Here is a 20,675-nt window from a genome sequence, read left to right on the forward strand (position 1 = left end):
GAAAAAAATACTTTTGGGAAGGAAAAATATTCAGAGGAAAACCTCACATAGAGAAATTCAGATATAAGGGTTTACAGAGATCAGCAACATATGTTGACACTTGGAGAAAGATGGTGTGTTAGAGACTCTCTGGCCACGGTGACCGTGGTGGCACCCAGCTGTACAGATCCTCAGAGACTGCTCAGTAATCATTTCTAGAATTAAAGTATATATGCAGCCGGCACTGTGGTATAGCTGGTTAAGCCTCCACCTGTGGCGCCAGCATCCCATGTGGGCACCAGTTCAAGTCCAGGCTGCTCCACTTCTGATCCAGCTCTCTGCTATGGCCTGGGAAAGCAGTGAAAGATGTCCCAAGTGCTTGGGCCCCTGCACCCAGGTGGGAGACCCAGAAGAAGCTCCTGGCTCCTGGCTCTGGCCATTGTGGCCATTTGGGGAGTGAACCAGTGGATGGAAGACCTTTCTCTCTGTTTCTCTCTCTATGTGTTTGTAACTCTGCCATTAAAATCAATCAATCAATCTTTTTTTTTTTAATAAAAAAAGTATATAATAAGATGGTGTTAATGATCACTGAGAAAGATTTGGGGAAGCTTCTGTTAATCTGTTTCTATAAACCCACAGTGGGGCAGGTGTTGGACATATAACTCAGGCCAGACATCGGGTGCTTCCTTCGGGAGCCCCTAAACCACTTAATCTCCCACCTGAAGGTCAGGAACAGTGACTGACAGACCTGGGCACCTCCGGCCCTGCCTCCTCCCTCTGGGAGCACCAGGCTGTCTCACTGGAACTCTTTTTTTTTTTTTTTTTTTTTTTTTTTTTTTTGACAGGCAGAGTGGACAGTGAGAGAGAGAGATACAGAGAGAAAGGTCTTCATTTTGCTGTTGGTTCACCCTCCAGTGGCTGCCGCGGCTGGCGCGCTGCGGCCGGCGCATTGCGCTGATCTGAAGGCAGGTGCCAGGTGCTTCTCCTGGTCTCCCATGGGGTGCAGGGCCCAAGCACCTGGGCCATCCTCCACTGCACTCCCTGGCCACAGCAGAGAGCTGGCCTGGAAGAGGGGCAACCGGGACAGAATCCGGTGCCCCGACCGGGACTAGAACCCGGTGTGCCGGGGCCGCAAGGCGGAGGATTAGCCTACTGAGCCACGGTGCCAGCCGCCACTGGCATTTAAGCACAGTGTCTCTCGGGGCGCGGGGTACATGCTGCCACTCTAATCCCGTTCACTGTTTTCTATCGAGAACACAACAGCACATCCTGAAAAACTCAAGAGTCTCATCAAAACACACCCGGTCCAGCTCGCTGTGGGCCCTCCCACTGAAGCAGCCCTGCTCCGTGACGGGGGAGGCAGAGGACGCACCTGGGAATGATTGCTCGTGGTCTCGACCTTGTCCTGGGACTTGTCTCGGGCCAGCCTGGCGGCTTCTCGCACCTCCTGGAATTTCTCTGCAAACTGAACGCAGGCAGAGGTTACGCAGGTTTTTATTATTAACCTCCCTCACGGCTGACAGCTAGAGCACTCGGCATCATTTCGTATCCGTTTTCAGTTCATAAATTCCGTGTACACCCAGACGAACTTCATTTGAGATGAAAAAGCAATGAACCCAAGGGATTTTTTTTTCCCCAAGAAACAACCTTGGGCCAAGGTCAGGACCAGTGTCTGCACTGCTAAAGCCAGCTGGACGATGAAGCAGGGGACACAGACGGTGCGGCAGGGCGAGCCACCCCTGTGCAGCCAGCACCCCGTCCCAAAGCATCGGCTGTGGTCTCAGCTCCTCTGCTTCCAGCCCATCTCCCTGCTGATGTGCCTGCGAAGACAGCAGGTGACACCTCCCAAGTGCCGGGGCCCCTGCCACCCCGTGGGAGACCGGATGGAGTTCTGGGTTCAGCCTGACCCAGCCCTAGCTGTTGTGGGCATTTGGGGAGTGAATCAGCAGATGGACGACCTCTCTCTGTCACTCTGCCTTTCGAAGAAAGTAAAAACAAAGACCTCAGGTTAACAGTAACTAATACAAAAGCAACTGAAGGAATTTAGCTAAATCCCTACGGAAAAGAGCCAAGAACCTTGATAAATCGATGTCACAATACAGAAAAAGACCTGAAGAGTCAGGGGGAGGGAACCAGAGTCCCAGAGCTCCCAGCTGGGTCCTGTTTTAAACCAGCCAACTACAAAAACTTCCGGGGGCACAAGTGGGCAATCTATTTGAATAGAGACTGTTGTCAACGGGCGATTATTGGTCCTGTTGGAAACCCTACCGACCTTCGTGGTTATGTTGGAAGATGTCATTTCTTTAAGAGGTGAATGCCATTTGGGGTGAAACGTCACCGTAATTTAAAGTCCTTCGCAACAGCAGTGAAATAGACGAAGACACATGGCAAATGTTAACTGTGACATCATAGGGATGATGTCACAGTGATGTCATCACAGGGTTGTGTGTGGGTGAGCTCATTATACTAGGTCCTCTGCCTTTTTTTTTTTTTTTTAAGATTTATTTACTTATTTGAAAGGCAGAGCAATGGGTGGGGGAGAGAGAGGAGAGAGAGAGGGAGAGAGAATGGATCATTCATCTGCTGGCTCACTCTACAGCAGCCAGGGCTGGGCCAGGCTGAAGCCAAGAGCCCAGAACTCCATCCTTGCCTCCTGTCTGGGAGAAGGGGGTCAAGCACTGGGGCCATCGCCCACTGCCTTCCCAGCAGGGAGCTGGACCGGAAGCTGAGCAGCTGGGACTTGAGAGCTGGTACTCCCGTATGAGATGCAGCGGTTTAACCCACTGTGCCGCAGCCCCAGCCCCGGCCCCACTGCTCTTAATGCTTTCCTATTTCTGGAATAAGAGTTTTTTTTTTTAATCCCAGGGCAGTCATACCCATTTCAGGCTCATACTCACGGACAAGGCCACGATCTTAACTGGCAAACCCAGTGGACGGAGACCCACAAAGTGGACGGAGAACTGACAGGTAAGGCAGGTGTCCCAAGGAAAGACAGCTAAGTGGGAGAGCAATTCTGCGCTCCTGCTAAGGACCTACCGCTTGGTGGGCTGAAGCCATTCCCCGGATGTCTTCCCAACCAGACAGCTGTGAGGATTCACAGCCCCCGGTGACCCCAGCACCCTGGTCCCAGCCCACCCCCAACCTGGCAGAAGCACCAACAGGCGCGATCCAGGACCCATGAGCTTTGGGCTCAGGCCTGCACGGCCCCGCCCACTAGGAAACTGAACAATCCGATCAGAGGCGAGCCTGCTTCCGGTGTGCAGGGGGCCTGCTTGCCATTGAAACAGACGGGAATTGCAAAGAAAATGTCAGCAAATCAGGTAATGGGGTTGGAGAATCCTATCAGATACGTTGTAACTGAATAACCATTGTGAAGCATGTGCTGTTAGTAGACTCCCACGATGGAACAGAGCCAGCCGTTACTAAGGAAATCAGCTTATGATGAAGGGCCCAGGACAGAATGAGAAAGGCTATGCGGCGCTGAAGCTCTGAGGTCAACTCCAGGAAACTGGGGAGGAGAAGGAACTGAAATCCCTACCGCAAGGCAGCGCCTGGCACATTTTCAATCAGTTAAAGGGGCATTAAAAAAACATCAAACCTGGAAAGAATCTGGGGCAGGCATCTCGCGCACTGAGTGGGACACCCCCTGGGACGCCAGCAGCCCAGGCTGCAGTGCCCGGCTTGGAGTCCTGGCTCCGCTCCCAGGGCGCGCTCCCCGCCACTGCCCAGGCTGGGAGGCAGCAGGTGATGGCTCAAGGTCTTGCGCTGCTGCCACCCACGTGGGAGACCGGCAGGGAGTTCCAGACTCCCGGCTTTAGCCCGGCCTGCCTGGCCTGGGTTGCTGCAGACATTTGGGGAGTGAACTAGAGGATGGAATCTCCATCTCTCTCTCTTTCTTTCTCTCTCCTCTTCCTCTCCCCTCTTCCCCATTTCAACTAAATTTTTAAAAAAATCTGGATGCAAACAGAATGGGACATTTATCAAGCTTGTGCTGCAAGGGTAGGAGTACAATTTTCTAAACTTGGAAGAAGTAAAAAACAATCATGAAAGTGACAGACTTGAGTACATAACAATTTAAAGCTTTGGAATATAAAAAGAAAGAAAGAAAAGAAAACCCTAAACCAGAAGGGAAACAAGAGGCTGGGGAAGCTATCTATCTGCAGTTTTTCTGGTGCAACAGGAAAAGGCCGTTATATTTAGCGCAGGAAGAGTTGATGCAAACCGAAAAGAAAAATATGAAAACCCCAAGCGATAAATGGCAAGATTCACAGACAATACCATCGCCCGACAACGTTTGGCGTGGCTGGAAATGCAGATCAAAATAAGGAGGCATTTTCCTCGCCTGGTAAAGCAGCGAGCACTAAGCCCAAGGATCCCTCTGGGGTGGCGCGGTGTCCTGGCCCGGCCCCGCGGAGAGGCAACTTGGAAATCTGCATCAAGTGCAAGAGCCAGATGCGGGCGCCGGCCGGGGCCCAGGGACCCCGCTGCTGGGAAAACCCGGCGTGCAAACAGTAGGCTACGAAAAAGCCAAAGAGGCCGGGCGGGGACGCAGGGCCCTGCGCGGGGGCAGAGAGAGCCCCCTTTCCTCTTGGGCACCAAATGACCCTCCCCGCGGTAAAAATCCCCCTCCAAGCCTCGGCGCTCGGATCTCTCGCCCTCAAGCACATACGCTTGAAGAGCTGGGCTTAGGAGCCAGGCTCCCTGTAAGCCCACACGCCAGCACCCTCAGCCAGGCACCCAAAACACGCGGCTACCTGTACAAAGGCACCCGTGTCCCACAGTTCATTGTTTTTTTTTAATGGCCTGGTGTTGGACGCCTCGTATCCTAGTTGCCCTTGAAAGCACAACATGACATTCACCCTTGCTAGCGGCGGTCTTCACCTTAGCCACACGCGGTTCCCCGAGGGGCGCGCTGGTGTGTTTAACCCCGCCCATGCCTGGTTTCTTCTCTTCTTCCTTCCTTATCCCCTTCTTTCTTTTTAAATATTTATTTATTTGAAAGGCAAAATTACAGAGAGAGAGAGCAGAGGGGAGAGGGAGAGAGAGAGAGAGAGAGAGAGAGAGAGATCTTCCATCTAGTGGTTCACTCCCCAAATGGCCACAACAGTTGGGGCTGGCATCCCATATGGGTGCTGGTTCAAGTCCCGGCTGCTCCACTTCCAATCCAGCTCTCTGCTGTGGCCTGGGAAAGCAGTAGAAGATGGCCCAAGTCCTTGGGCCCCTGCGCCTGCGTGGGAGACCTGGAAGAAGCTCCTGGCTCCTGGCTTCAGTCTGGCCCAACCCTGGCGATTGCCACCATCTTGCGGGGGGGGGGGGGGTGAACCAGCGATGGAAGATCTCTCTCTGTCTCTCCCTAACTCTGACTTTCAAATAAATAAATGTATCTTTTCTTTTTTAAAACAGGAGATGATTTGCCTATCATTGCTTGATTTTGTTTGTGGCTTTTTGGGGATCTGGCTCCTGAAGACTTGGACAGACAGCGTCATTTGCTTATTCAAAACCGAGTTTTTCTTTTCTCTTAGCTTAACAGGATCTCACGTTTGACAGCAGCAGGACGGGTCTGGAGAAAAAGCTGACCTCAGCAACCCAATGCCCTGTGTTCAGGTTTTGGGGGTGGGGTGGGGTGAGGGAATCCAAGAAGCCAAGGCTAATGGGGGAGCCCAAGAACGTGTGGTGGTATCAGCCTTCTCTACCTCCTTCTTCTCACGAGGAATGCACATGTGATGGATAGAGCTTGAGACGCCGTGTTGCCATCATGAGGGAAAGGCCGTTAAAAGGACAAAAAACCAAACAAAACATGAAGAACCCTCAGACCCAGCATCACATCTCTTTCCCCTGAGAAGAATGAGCCGTTTGTTTAACCACTGTGACTCGGTTTTTTTCTGCCACTTACAGCCATACAACATACCAAGGGAATACATAATGTTCTCTGTTTTAAAGACGAGGGGCAGGAGTTTGGTGCAGTGCCCACGTCCATGCCAGACTGCCCGGGTCCATGCCCTGGCTCTGCTCTCGAGTTCAGCTTCCTGCTAACGTGGCCCCGGGGAGGCATGGAGACGGCTCAACTGGCTGTGTCCCTGCCACCCGTGTGGGAGACTCGGACTGAGCTCTGGGCTCTGAACTTTAGCTTGGTCCTATCTTGGCTGCCACAGGCATTTGGGGACTGAACCAGTGAAAGGAAGACCTTTCGCTGTCTCTCTCTCTCTCTCCCCCCCTCTCAAAAATAAGATTAAAAAAAAAACAACAACAACTGGTCCATAAACCAGGAGTAGGGTGATGTCCCTACAACCGCACAGAACTCTGGGAAGCTTCCTTCATGAGAACACAAAGAAGTCCCCCGCAGTCCTCAGTGCGCGGATGCCCCGTCCCCCCGCAGCGGGGGCGGCCGAGGCCCTGTGGACCCCTGGGTCGGGCTACGCAGGGCTGGAAGCCTTCTCTTCAGGAAGGGACTGTGACAGTGCCATGGCCGTGGTGACAGTGCCGTGGCCGTGAGCCCCTGGAATCTACCTCCCGGCCGCGGGGAGGACAGAGAAGCTGGGAGAAAACCCTTGGAAATGAAACCGTGCCCTTCCCTCCGGGGCCGTGGGCGGGCAGCTGGGAGGCAGGAACAGGGGCCGCACCTGTGCCCCGGGCACGCCCAGGGCTCCCCGTGGGCCGCGGTCCTCGGCTGCTGGCTAATGGGCGCTGGGCGACTCATCCGCAGAGGGAAACATGGCCGTGAAGCCTTCTGGACCAAGGACACGCCCAGGGCTTCTCTGAGAAATCAGCCTCAGCAGGTGCGGGGGCGGAGCCTGAGCCGCTAGGCAGGCGGGACGCTGCCCGCTGTCTGGGAGAGGGACGGGGGGGGCCCGGGGAAGCAGGCACGGATCCCCGGGTCTCTGGGCTCCTTCGAAACACAGGAGACTCGTTCCAGTTTGCCCCTGGAGGTCTCCTTCCTCCGATTCCTTCCAAAGGAACCTTTCTCCTTCTCCTGCCCAGTGACTTGGGTTCCGGCAGGGCTTTGGAGAGCACCCTGGGCCGCAGGCGGTCAGGGATGCTCGGACGCCATCCCGGACAGCACCCAGGGTACAGCGCTGAGACGGGCCCGACCAGGTCCCCGCCAGCCACCGCCCCAGCACTCCCAGCGCGCACCTGAGACACAGGTCCCAGCAACCCCTTCGTCCACCTCACCAGCACACGGTAGCCTCTGCTCCTCACCACACTCGGTCCTCGTCCCCAGCTCAGGAAAAGGCAGCATCGCCCAGCCCGCCCAGCCCGCCCCCAGCTCTGTGCCTGCTTCCCCTCCCCGGGGCATTCTTTCGGCTCTGCCCTGCACTGCCTTGCCCGCTGGGGAGGGCGAGGACCCACACACAATGCAAACCTGATCATTTTCCTTCTGGGCTGAAAATCCACTGGAGGCCAAAGGCTAAAGCCCAGACATCAGGCCTCCCACGGGCTGGTCCCCAGCAGCCTCCCAAGCTGGATGCTCAGTGAGACAGACGGGGCGCAGGCCACCTTACTGGGCCCAAGCAATACCAGAGCCACCACACAGATGCTCTTCAGAGGTCCCCGCCCTTCACAGCAAAACAGAATTCTTCGAAGCAGGCGGCAGGCAGGGCTGCCCCCTGGGAACCTCAAGGGGTATGGAGTGGCTGGCGTTTAGCTCAGCAGTTAAGAGGCCCACATCCCACAGCAAGTGCCTGGGTTCGAGTCCTGGCTCCGGCTCCCAGTTCCAGCTTCCTGCCAATGCGCACCCTGGGAGGCAGCAGGTGATGGCTCCGGTTCTCGGGTCCCTGCCACCCACGTGAGAAACCTGGATGGAGTTCCTGGTTCCTGGCTCTGGCCTCGGTTCAGCCGCAGCTGTTGCAGGTGTCTGGGGAGTGAGCCGGAGGGTGGGAGATCTCTGTGTGTGTCTGTCTCTCAGATTAAAAGAAAAGCTGGGAAGCTGGTGCCGGGGCGTAGTGGGTAAAGCCTCCACCTGCAGTGCCGGCATCTCTTATGGGCGCCGGTTCAAGTCCTGGCTGCTCCACTTCCCATCCAGCTCTCTGCTACGGCCTGGGAAAGCAGCAGAAGATGGCCCAAATGCTTGGGCCCCTTCACTCCCCAAATGGCCACAATGGCTGGAGCTGGGCCAGGCTGAAGCCAGGAGCTAGGAGCTTCCTCCAGGTCTCCCACCTGGGTGGCAGGGGTCCAAGCACTCGGGCCACCCTCCTCTGCTCTCCCAGGTGCATTAGCAGGGAGCTGGACTAGAAGCAGAGCAGCTGGGACTCAAACTGGCGCATTGTAAACATTTAACCCCCTGCACCACAAAGCCGCCCCTACACTTCTCTTTTAATTCCATTTCCCACGACTTCCTGGAGTACCACACAGGGCTCTCCCACCAGCCTGCGTGGAATTCCCCTCTCCAAAGCTGGCCTTTACCCCCGACAAACTGCCAGAGGAGGCCGCTCCCGAGTGACCAGGTCGCCCCCTCAGTGCTTGGGGGTTCCCTAGGTCAGTGATCAGCCAGGATCTGCTCCCAACACCTTTCAATCCCCCCCAAAGGTGTGTCCTAGACCCCTTGAAGAATCGAATCTAAGCCATGAATCTCTTCCTTGAAAACCAACACACAGTCCTGTGTGTGGCTCTCTAGGGGGTGAGGGACGCCCACTGTGCCTCCCCTTACTCCCTCTCTGGTCCTCCAAACAAGTCACCAACACTGCTGGCTGCTGGGGACAAACCGTGAACCTCTCAACAGCGAAGTGAGCTCCTATCACCAGGACGCACGGCCAACATCGGCAGGTGCACCAGGGAATAACCCACCCCTCGCTGGGGAAGGTCACCTGCTGCTTGGAGTCCTGCGATTCTAACGGAGCTGAGCTCAACAAACAAACTGCCCTCTCTGAGTGTCTGTGGACCCCGCTGGGCACAGGGGCAGGGGCTGATGCTGGTGGGGGCGGGGGCGGGGCAGGAAGGAATGCTTGTCCCCATTGCTTCTTCGTGTTGCAACCTCAAGGCCCCGGCCAATGCAGTGACACTTGGAGATGGATTTCCCTTCTCCACATGACTGCTGAATTTGCTCAGGACCTGGCATTTCTGAAAGGGCACCTGGTTTGGCAGCCCTGCGATGCCAGAGGGGGTGAAATCGAATTCAGAAAGGAACCCTGCTCACCAAGTGCCCCCACGCCTCCCTCCCCTGGGCAAGCAGCCACCAGCCACGGCGGGGACCACGTTACCTTGGTCAGCTGCTGCTCGGAGGAAAACCCCAAACCAAACACCGTGTTGGCTCTGCTGTCGGCCCACTGCCCGAACTTCTGCGACGTCTTGGTGAAGGTCATATTGGGTGTGATGGTGCTGTTTATGATCACCTGCAGGAGAGAGCCCACAGGGCAAACCGTGAGTCGCACGCCAAAGGCACCCCTGGGTACGTCTTCCAGCAGCAAAGCCATCGCACGCCGAGTCGGACTCTCAGCCACTTGAAGGGGCGGGCTCGAGAGACTTCACAGATGCCCAGTGGAAAATAAGATCTCCCTGGTCACCAAGGGGCAAACGTCCCTACTCAACACCCTATGGTTTCTAAGCTATGCACTTCCCCAAGGTGGCCCTGCTATGCATCCTCTGAAAACTGTACCGCGTGCCTGTTCCAGCCCCCGGAGCCCCAGGGTCCAGCTCAAACTGTTGAAAAGCTCCACGGGCAAATGACACCTGCTGCTTCCAACAGGCACGAGAAGGTCCTCTCCAAGGAAGATCCTTTGTAGAGGGTTAATTCACAGGCCCTGATTACACAGGGCCGAACAGGTGTAAGGGAGCTGCAAGGGACAGTGTGGGAGCTTAGGATGAGCTGTCACCTCTCTCCTGGGCCCAAAGGGTTGTGGGGAAGGAGAGGCAGCAGGTCCTGGAGGAGCAGAGCCACGTGGAACAAGCTGCCTTGGAAAACGAAGCAACTGGCAGCTGCAGCGGCAGCATCCCATATGGGCGCTGGTTCGAGTCCCGGCTGCTCCACTTCCAATCCAGCTCTCTGCTATGGCCTGGGAAAAGCAGCAGAAGGTGGCCCAAGTTCTTGGGCCCCTGCAACCCACATGGGAGACCCGGAAGAAGGTCCAGGCTCGGCCCTGGCCATTGTGGACATCTGGAGAGTAAACCAGCAGATGGAAGCTCTCTTTCTCCCTCTCTCTCTGTAACTCTTTCAAATAAATAAATAAATAAATAAATAAATAAATAAATCTATCTATCTATCTATCTATCTTCTTTTTAGAATAATAAAAGGCAGTAACAGCTGTCACTAGTGATATAAAAGCCACCGAGATAGATTCATACATACACAAGGGAACTTCAAAATGTTCCTGGAAAATGGAACTTGAAAGATAAGTTTAGGGGCTGGCTTTGTGGCAGCGCCAGTTAAGCCACCGCGTACAGTGCTGGCATCCCATATGGGTGCCAGTTCAAGTCCCAGCTGCCCCACTTCCCATCCAGCTCCCTGCTAATGCACCTGGGAAAGCAGCTGAAGATGGTCCAAGTGCTTGGGCCTCTACACTCATGTGGGAGACCTGGGTGAAGCTCCTGGCTCCTGGCTTCATCTGGCCCAACCCTGGCTGTTGTGGCCATTTGAAGAATGAACCAGCAAATGGACAATCTCTCTCTCTCTCTTTCTCTCTCTCTCTGATACTCTGCCTTCAAATAAAGAAATAAATCTTTTTTTAAAATAGAACTTTATTTTGGTACAAAAATATTTTTATTTTGTAAAAAAAAAGAGTTATTTATTTATTTATTTGACAGGCAGAATGACATAGAAGGAGGGAGAGAGGGAGAGAGAGGGAGGGAGGGAAAGAGGGAGGGAGGGAGAGAGAGAGATCTAACTGCTGGGTCACTCCCTCAATGGCTGCAATGACCAAGGCTGGTCCAGGCTGAAGTCAGGAGCCTTGGATTCCCTTTGGGTCTCTGACATGGGTGGCAGGGCCACAGGTACTTGGGCCATCCTCCGCTGCTTTCTCAGGCACATTAGCAGGGAGCTGGATCAGAAGTGGGGCAGCCGGGACTCGAACAGTGCTCCGATGTGGAAGGCTGGCATTGCAAGCAGCAGCTTAATCCGCTCTACCACAACACTGGCCCCCAGGAAAAAATATTTTAAAGTCCACACATAGTTTCTTCCTTTTTTTTTTAAAAAAAGGTTTATTTATTACGTGAAAGTCAGAGTTACACACACACACACACACACACACACACACAGAGAAAGAGAGAGACAGAGGTCTTCCATCTGCTGGTTCACTCCCCAATTGGCCACAATGGCTGGAGCCGTGCCAATCCAAAGCCAGGAGCCAGGAGCTTCTTCCGGGTCTCCCACGCAGGTGCAGGGGCCTAAGGACCTTGGCCATCTTCTACTGCTTTCCCAGGGCACAGCAGAGAGCTGGATTGGAAGTGGAGCAGCTGAGACTCGAACCGGTGCCCATATGGGATGCCAGCACTGAAGGCAGTGGCTTTACCTGCTATGCCATGGGGCCGACCCCACTTTTTTTTCATAAAACACTTTTGAAGACCCCTGTGTGGATGACGAGCCTACTGAATTTGCCAACGAGGCATCAGATCAAGAAGAGACCTGAGCTTGATGATAACATAATTTTTAGAAGTGAATATGGGTATCAGCAACTGCTACTTATTGGGCAGAGTGTCTGATTTACTTACATTATTTCACTTAAACCTCAACGAGGTAATGAAGTATGAAGGTTTAGGGAAGCTTCAAGCAAGGTAACACACGGGGTATGTAGCAGAGTCCACAGGCTAAAGCCCAGGTGGTTGGACTCTAAACCCTACATTCTGAACTTCTTTTTTTTTTTTTTCTTGTAAAGATTTATTAATTTATTTTAAAGGCAAGTTAGAGAGAGAGAGAGAGACAGAGAGAGACAGACAGAGAGAGAATCTTATTTGCTGGTTCACTTCCCAAATGGCTGCCAACAGTCGGAGCTGGGCTGACCCGAAGTCAGGAGCTTCTTCCAGGTCTCCCACTTGGGTGCAGGGGCCCAAGGACTTTCCCAGGCCACTAGCAGGGAGCTGGACTGGAAGCAGAGCAGCCGGGACTCGAACCAGCACCGACATGGGATGCTTGCTAGGCCCCTACTTTCTGAACTTCTACACCACGTTGCTTTTCGCTGGATCCCTGATGAAGACCGTGAATCTGATCACCTCTTGATTAATCTATTTTTCTGTTACTATAACAAAGGGGCTTTATTTAGTTCACCACTGTGGAGGCTGCAGTCCAAGAGTGGGAGGGCCTCCCCATGACGGCGTCAGAGCAATCACATGGGGTGGGGGGGGGGTGACAAAGATCAGCAGCCAGAACCCACCCCCCAGGAATATTCACTGCAGCACCACAGCCGTCCCTTCCAGGGGCAGCGTCCCAGTGACCTAACTGCCTCCCTCCAGGCCCCACCTCTCACAGGGGTGCCTCCACCCAGCTGTGCTACAGTGAGGACCACGCCTCCCCACCACCTCTCAGCAATGCTCCACACCCAGCCCCCAGGCCCTGTTCCCCCACCCAGGAGCTCGGAGCCTCCACGGCCGGCCCAGGGCCTTTCCCTTTCTCTACCTCTCCTCCAATATCAGTGCCTGTGCGAGTGGAGACGCTTTATCAAACGTTTTCCATCTGCAACGCAGAATACAACACAGTAAAGGGATCCACCTGCTGTCCTTGGACGCCTCTCAGAAATGGGGGCAGGGGATGGACAGTGCAGAGCTAAGCCATGGACGGTCCAGGCCAACACGATTTGGTCTTGGGGAAACAGTGGGACCCTGGATCAGCCCCAGGCAGACCTAGGGAAGGTGGAGGCTGGGGGCAGGACCAGAAGGGATGGCACAGTCCCAGGAAGCCAAGCCTGGTTGCTTTTCAATTACCAGCATCCTCATTATGGGTCTCGCTGCTGTCTTCCCGCAGCCCTGCAGCCCTGGCTCAGTCCCCCCCCCCCCCCCAACTCAGGGGGCAATGGATGGAGGCTGACCAGAGCACAGGGCACAGCTCTCCAGCTCACCCCACACAGGCCGCCCCAGGGGCCGTTAAACTGGCGTTTCTTTAGAACTTAACCATTGCAAAGGCATTTTTTCATATTCTTTTATCTACTCTCCCTCTTTACATACAAGGATACAGAGGCACAGGAGGGTGGGTGATGAATTCAAAGCTACAAACTTAGCTTGATCAAACAGAGTGCAATGCATGTAGATTCACGATTTTAAGAGCAAAATCCTGTTTAGGGGTTCATTCGGCTTCTTATTCTGTGGACTCGACAGTTTCCAGAAGATTCTCAGGTATTCACTCTAAACCTTGCTTCTCATCTCTCCTTCCACGACTCTGACCTCACATGTGCTAGACTTTTAAGGGATGTCCAATATTTTTTGTTTTTGACAGGCAGAGTTAGACAGAGAGAGAGAGAGAGACAGAGAGAAAAGTCTTCCTTTTCCGTTGGTTCACCCCCCAAATGGCTGCCACGGCCGGCACGCTGTGCCAATCTGAAGCCAGGAGCCAGGTGCTTCCTCCTGGTCTCCCATGCGGGTGCAGGGTCCAAGGACTTGGGCCATCCTCCACTGCCTTCCCGGACCACAGCAGAGAGCTGGACTGGAAGAGGAGCAACCAGGACAGAATCCGGCGCCCCAACCAGGACTAGAACCTGGAGTACCGGTGCCGCAGGTGGAGGATTAGCCAAGTGAGCCGTGGCTAATACAAAATTGTATTTGTTGGGGGGGGGGGCCTGGAAAGAGACTGACTTCCCATCAACTGGTGTATCCCCTAATTCCCGGGAACGAGGAACTCAATCCAGGTCTCCCATGTGAGTGGCAGGGACCCCAACTGAGCCATCGCTGCTACCTTGCAGGGTGCTGGAATCAGGAGCCAGAGCTGGGAGTTGAATCCAGACACTGCATCGAGGGATGTGAGCATGCTAAGCACTGTCTTAACTAGTAGGCCAAGTGATGGCCCATAAACGTATCCACTTTTTCATGAACATTTTGAAGTACCCTTGTACGAATCATAGTGAATTTAAAATCCTTGGTGCTAAACTCTCACATCTGGATCAGCTCTGATTCCATTTCTACTATCTGGGTGTTTTTCCCTCTTGACTCCAGGCACACGGTCTTGCCTTTGGGTGTCTAGTAATTTTTTACTGTGTGCTGGAAAGTGGCTATAAAAGAATGGCTAAAACTCCACACAACATTGTCATCTACCAGAAAACCTTCTTCCCCTTGACAAGCAAGCAGGGAAGACAGGGAATCCATGCTACACTCAGGGCTGCAGTTGGGTTAGGGCTGGGTTTCAGGTCCACTAATCACAATCTACAGGGCTGGCGCTGTGGCACAGCATGTAAAGCTGCCACCTGCAGCACCAGCATCCCATAGGGGCACCGGTTCGAGTCCCAGCTGCTCCACTTCCAATCCAGCTCTCTGCTATGGCCTGGGAGAGCAGCAAAAGATGGCCCAAGTCCTTGGGCCCCTGCAACCGCGTGGGAGACCCGGAAGAAGCTCCTGGCTCCTGGCTTCAGCCTGGCCCAGCTCTAGCCATTTCGGCCATCTGCAAAGAGCACCAATAGACAGAAGATTCATTCTCTCTCTCTCCTCTAACTCTTTCAAATAAAAGAAATCTTAAAACAAAACCCAGTCAACCTCTAGTTGACCTCTGTACTTAGAGTGGGCCTTTTAGGAATTTCAGATGAGACCCTGGCAAAAACTATCTTCTTTGACCTGAAAGAATGCAGAGATCCAGTTTTGTCCTTGAGAGACGTTTTTAGCTCAGATCTGTAGCTTTCTAAATCAATGCATCTTCCCGGTGTGGCAAAACTGGAGGGGGAACTGGCCATGTGTTCGGAGCCAACTGAGTCTCCCATTCTGTCAGTGAGGCTTCATGCAATACCAAACTCTCTGCTGGGTTCTCCACCGGCCAGCAGCAGCCTTTCCCACGGTCCATGCCTGGCTGCTCAGCCTCTAGCTGCTCCCAGCCCCAGCACGTGCCCAGCGGAAAGGGTACACAGGCCCTGGCGTCCACTCCCCCACTCTTGCTGGGGCCTTCAAGTCTTTCTGAGTTTCCTGGCCCCTTGGCAGGTCTTTGCTTCCTTTATGTTGCAAATCTGAGAACGGTACTCTGCCTTCCAGAAATGCACAGTCTAATGCTTCACACTTGGGCCCTGATCTGGGACGCAGCAAAAACTCTTGAGGGGAAAACCACCTGTGGTAGGTTTGAAGCCCCTCAGGTCTCCAATCTTGTCGCACTGCAACCCGTGCAATTCTAGGTTCTCGGCTGTGTCTCATTCCCCCTGCAGCATCCCTCCAAGTGGCCGTGGGGCCCTAGTTTTCAGGTTGTGCCCAGAATGAGCAAATGCTCCCAGCGACACGAGGGCTACTGATCATCTCAGATTGGTCCCCGCCTCTCTGGAGTTGTGAGTTGGCCAGTTATCGCTGCTGCCACAGCTGCCTGGTACTTGTACATGGTATTTATCCACTTTCCCCCCCCTAGATGTTGTCAGAGGGAACACCAGCCTGCTGGATTTCATGTGTCTTCTGGAGAGTCCAAGCACTGAATCTGTAAAGGTTCACAGAGATGCGATTCACCACGTGCCTTGAGCGAGAATTTTCTGTGATGTGTCTGGATGCCTGTAACCCCACAGAAGGATGCTGGCTTTTTAAGTTTACTTGTTTATTTAAAGACCATGTTGGGGGATGGGAGCATGCTTCCATCTGCTGGTTCACTCTCCTAAGTGGCCACAATGGTCAGGAATGTTCCCGGCCAAAGCCAAGAACCTAGAACTCCATCCAGGTCTCCCATGCGGGTGGCAAGTGTCCAAGCGCTTGGGACATCTTCTGCTGCTTTCCCAGGCACATCAGCGGGGAACTGGATCAGAAGTGGATCAGCAGGGTCAGCGCTGTGGTGCAGTGGGATAAAGCCCTGGCCTGAAGCGCTGGCATCCCATATGGGCGCCGGTTCAAGACCCAGCTGCACTACCTCCTGTCCAGCTCTTTGCCACAGCTCAGGAAAGCAGAAGATGGCCCATGTCCTTGGGCCCCTGCACGCATGTGGGTGACCCGGAAGAGGCTCCTGGCTCCTGATTGGCACAGCTCCGACCATTGCGGCCATCTGGGGAGTGAACCATCAAATGGAAGACCTCTCTCTCTCTCTCTGCCTCTCCTCTCTCTGTATAACTCTGACTTTCAAATAAATAAATCTTTAAAAAAAATAAAAAAATAAGTGGATCAGCCAGGACTTGAACTCGCGCTCTGATATGAGATGCTGGTGTTGCAAGAAGCAACCTAGCCTGCTACCCCACGACACCGGCTCTGGGATGCTGCTTTTATCAGTTAAGCAAGACTGTGCTCAGGCATGTCAATCATGGGATGACTGCAAGCTACACTGTTCCCAGCTTCTGTAACCCCTAGCCAACGGCCTAGCTCTTTCCTCTCCTCTCCTGTAGTAGGAGTGTGTGTGTGTGTGTGTGTGTGCAACGGCCAGGACTGGACCAGGCCAAAGCCAAGAGCCAAAGCTACTTATGAGTCTCCTACATGCGTGGCAGGGGCCCAAGCACTTGGGCCATCTTCTGGGGCTTTTCCCAGGCCATTAGCAGGAAGCTGGAATAGAAGGGGAGCAGCTGGGACCTGAACTGGCGCCCATATGGGATGCCAGCATTGCAGGCGGCGACTTTACCTGCTATATCACAGCCACAGCTCCTGTTCTCAACTTCAGACAGAGGAGCACCTGGACTGGTGGCAGACCTACCTGTCCAGTGGTGTGGCGTGTACACAAGGGTTCCCTTCGACCCTACGGCAGGGCGGGGGGCTGTGTTGGGGACGCAGGAGGTGGTGGACCTGCAGGTTCCAGCCTTGCAGAAGTGGGGTGCTGGCCCAGGTCACAGAGAGGAGGACGTCGCCCAGTGGGAGGAAGGGGGTGGGGAGCTAAGGGTCTGGGCAGAGGGTCCCAGGCTAGGAAGCAATCCAAAGGAGCAGGTGGAGGAGTGGAGGGGTAGAGAGGGAGACAGGAGGGAACGGAGGAGGGAAGTCTGCACCCCCACAATGTCCCGGGGACAAGGACAAGGGCGGGCACAAGCAGGAGGGCACCTGGGAAGACCTGGGGGCAGAAACCGCAGCCCAGCATGGAGAAGAGGCTGCCGTGTTCGGTGTGCTGGGCGTGCACTTCACCCCCTCCTCCTGGGTCCAACAGCTCCAGGGAGAAAGACACCCCCAAGCCAAGGCGCCAGTTCCTCCAGAGCGCCGGAAGTGAGTTTGCACAGAGTGCCTACAGCACCTGCCGTTGGGGGCGACCTGGACGAAGCGGGAAGCTCAGGTCCCGGGGCCTCCAGTCGCACCTGACTCCCAGAAGCCAGGGAGAGTTTCCCGTGAGAGGCTGGGGCTGAGTGACAGCCGTGACAAGCCACGCTGCCTGATTCCAGCACAGTGGTGAAACAGATGATGCTGTTTTCAAAGCCAGTGAAAACCTCCCGCGTGCTAGGAGCCATCCCCACACTCACTGTCATAACCACAGGTGCACCACGCGTGATCGGAAGAGGAAACAACAGCAGAGGGTGGAGGAGGGGGACCGGAAGGGTCCCTGGAAGCAAGTCTACATCCCCAGAAGGAAACACAGGCACTCTGGGGTTGTCAGCCACCACGACTGAGGGAGGCTCAAGACACAGCAGGTGCTGCTGGTGTTCCCACAAGAGCTGACCTCTGAGGTCTGTCAAACCTCTGAGGTTTCTGTAAACCGGTGAATCACCGAGAACCAAGGGCGGCAGAGTCATCCAGGCACCCGGGAGAAGCACCTGCCACAAGCGCAGGCCGTCTCTCACCGAGGTGGCGGTGATGAACTTGGCCTGTACTACAGCCAACAGCGCCGTGACGGCTCAATTAACAAATGCTCCAGAAATGGAGTTTCCCCCTTGATGGAGCTGGCTGTTCTGCCCAAAGACCTGCGATCAATCACGCGGCTGCCGGCGTGTACCGTATGGCTCCCGGCAGTGCACTGAGAAGCTGCAAGCTGGCGGATGCCCTCCTGGGGCTCCCATCTGTCCGTGAACACTGCCAACCCCGGGCCCATGTGAAGGTCTTGGTCCTTGGGTTTCCCTTGGCAGTGACCCCGGCCTCTGCCCACTCTGAGTCTGTGGACGTGGTGCACCTGCTGCAGGCCTGCAGAGCACGCGGCCAGAAGTGACCTCATCACAACTCCCTAGTCCTCTTCAATGGCACTGTCCACTCTGAGATGAGCCAGGCATGGTCCCCCTCCTGGACAAGGGCTGGCAGCCTCCCGCAGTCAGGGATCCACACAGGTCCCCCTGGAGCTCGGGAAATGTTGATGTAACCATTCGGGTCTTCCAGTGGCACTTGGGACCAACCCGAGAAGAAGGAACCCCCGCCACACTGTGACGGCTGACCACGGGCTCTTCCCATGTGAGCAGCGCCCACTGCTGTCGGGGAAGGGGAGGCCTTGCCTGCAGGTGTCCAAGTAGAGTAAAACAAACGCGGGACGGCACAGCAGCCTGCTGTACCCAGGGTGGGGCAAGAGCCTCCAATGCTGCCAGCCGTGACCCCGCCTCTGCTCCCCCGACTGCCCGTGGTGCACCTGTGGCTCACACGGCGGCTGAGGCCAGTGCGGCCTTGACCCACGGCCACCTCCAAGTCCCTTCCACACCAGCAATGGCCACTGAACTCAGCAACTCCTCTGTGTGTTTGGGACAAGTGGGGCAGGGTCCCCCTTCTAGCCGGCCACAGCCTCTTGCCTGGAGAGGCTCAGACATGCCCGGGAGTGCCAACCAGAGGCTCAACCTCTTGCCAGAAGGGCAAGACCCAGGCCGAGACCTGCTCATGGTCCCAGCAGGGCCACCCATGGCCCCAAGGGCTGAAAGCATCCGACCAGGCGTCGTCTCAGTTTGGATCCACATCGGGAACAAAGGTCCAAACCGAAGTGGGGTTGTCCCAGTGCAGTGGAACACAATGCCGGGGGAGGCAGACGGGGACCCCTGCCTCCAGCCCCCAGCCCCAGCCCGTGTCGGCATCTTCTAATTCACCTGGTGGAGGTGCCACAGCCCGCCCGAGACCTGGGCTGTGTGGGACAGGCAGCAGGGACCCCAGGCTTGGAATGAGATCCTAGCTGAGTGGACAGGGGTGCGGCAGCAGGAGGGCGGGCAAAGGCATCAGATGGATGCCAGGCAGGAAGTCACCGTACCGATGTGCCAGGGTCACTCAGCGTGCCGGGCAGTCCACAGCAGGGACTCCCTTGCCAGAAGCTAGGTTAGGGCCCCAGCAAAGGGTAGGGAGGGCAAGCCGCGGGGCACGGGGCAGTGGCGATAGTTGTGAGCCCTCTGGGGTCCTCTCCATCTCACGGAGCAGCTGGAGGTGGAGGCTCTGACCGGTGTCCAGCAGGAGCGAGGGGGTGATGGGGCCACAGCTCAGTGCTTCGTGCTCCAGTCCTCTGGAAACTTGTCCCTGGGCGCCCAATCCCCGAGTGACAGTCACGGGGATTATACCACGGACTGGCTCCCCCCGCCTCTGCTCGCTCCCTCTTACAGAACAAGGGTTCTACTGCAGTTGTAAAGCTGGGGCTTGGGGGTGGGGGTGGGGGCGTGGTTTCAGGAACCACAGGCGCTGGGCACACAGGAGGGGGCCCCGGGAGCCCCCGATTGGACGTCTGAATTCAGGGGCTCTGTGTGGTCGGGGTTTCCGATCCCCACTTCCCAAGTGACTTCTCTAATGCATCCCACTCTGCACGGAGCCTGAGTCAGCTCCACCCTCCCATGCCCCACTGACTTCTCCCCCACGTCGTCACCACTGCCTTCAAGGACTGCAGATCGGGAGCCACACAGGAGCTGACACTTGGATGAATTACCGACAGCTCAGCTAATCGGACTAAAGCACTCGCTCCAAGCAGCCGTTTTATCTACACGTAAGCCCAGTACACCCTGGGATAACTCAGCTGACAAAACCCATCTGGGGCCGACAGAGGAACGGAGAGGATCAGGGAACACAAGGCGGCTGGACTCCCAGGCACCAGCGGGGCCTCCTGGACAGAGCCCAGGCGGGGCCAGCTCAGAGGTGCAGAGAAGGGGGGTTTAGCACTGCGGCATCGCCACGTCTCCCAGTCGGGAAAGAAGCCAAGGCCAAACACAAGGCCCTGACCTACTGTGCGCCAGGGGTTTCCACACTTCCTCGCCGCCCACCAGGCCCCGCCACACACCATCAGCTGGCGGACTGAGCTGGGAACGCCTGTCCCTAGGCCTCCCGAGACGCGCTTCTAACCCAGTGAGCCGGGAGCTGGTGTCCAAGGAACTGGGCCTCTCCGGCGGCGTGTCCTCCGCCAGGCCACCGCCTCTCCCTAGACCTTCGCCATCACATGAGGACTTCCGGGCTTCCTTTCTGAGTAGGAGGAGGGGTTGCAACAACTGGAAGGAAGAGAAAGAGGATGGTGGGGCCGAGCCTGCTTGATCCGCAGGTCCGTGGTGCTGAAGGGAGAAGTGGCCATGTGAGGGGCTGAAAGGCACCCACAGGCTCTGGGGACTCACCTGGGGGACCTTCGGGTACAGGCCTCCATGCCCTCTGCTCTGGGGGTGGGGCAGAAGCTGACACCCGGGCCATTCTAATGCCCAGCACTGAAGACCCAGATGGGGTTCCTGGCTTCAACCTGGCCATCTGGGGAGTGAACCAGCAGATGGAAGATTTTCTCTCTCTCCCTCTCTCTCTCTCTGTGCCTCTCCCTCTCTCTCACTCTGCCTTTCAAATAAGTAAAT

At 55.6% G+C, this 20,675-nt stretch overlaps 1 protein-coding gene across 1 annotated transcript in view; it reads right to left on the reverse strand.

Annotated features, from left to right (window-relative positions):
- Window positions 1-20,675, reverse strand: part of HOMER2 (homer scaffold protein 2) — a 94,434-nt gene that overhangs the window by 12,209 nt on the left and 61,550 nt on the right. Inside the window, exons 3-4 of the mRNA XM_051834264.3 lie at window positions 9,174-9,305; window positions 1,352-1,444 (exon numbers count right to left, since the gene is read on the reverse strand). Coding sequence (XP_051690224.3) covers window positions 1,352-1,444; window positions 9,174-9,305 — 225 coding nt within the window. The remainder of the gene's footprint in view (window positions 1-1,351; window positions 1,445-9,173; window positions 9,306-20,675) is intronic.

The sequence above is a fragment of the Oryctolagus cuniculus genome, chromosome 12 (assembly GCF_051225735.1).
Source record: "Oryctolagus cuniculus isolate XC-2025 breed Fujian yellow rabbit chromosome 12, ASM5122573v1, whole genome shotgun sequence".
NCBI lineage: Eukaryota > Metazoa > Chordata > Mammalia > Lagomorpha > Leporidae > Oryctolagus > Oryctolagus cuniculus.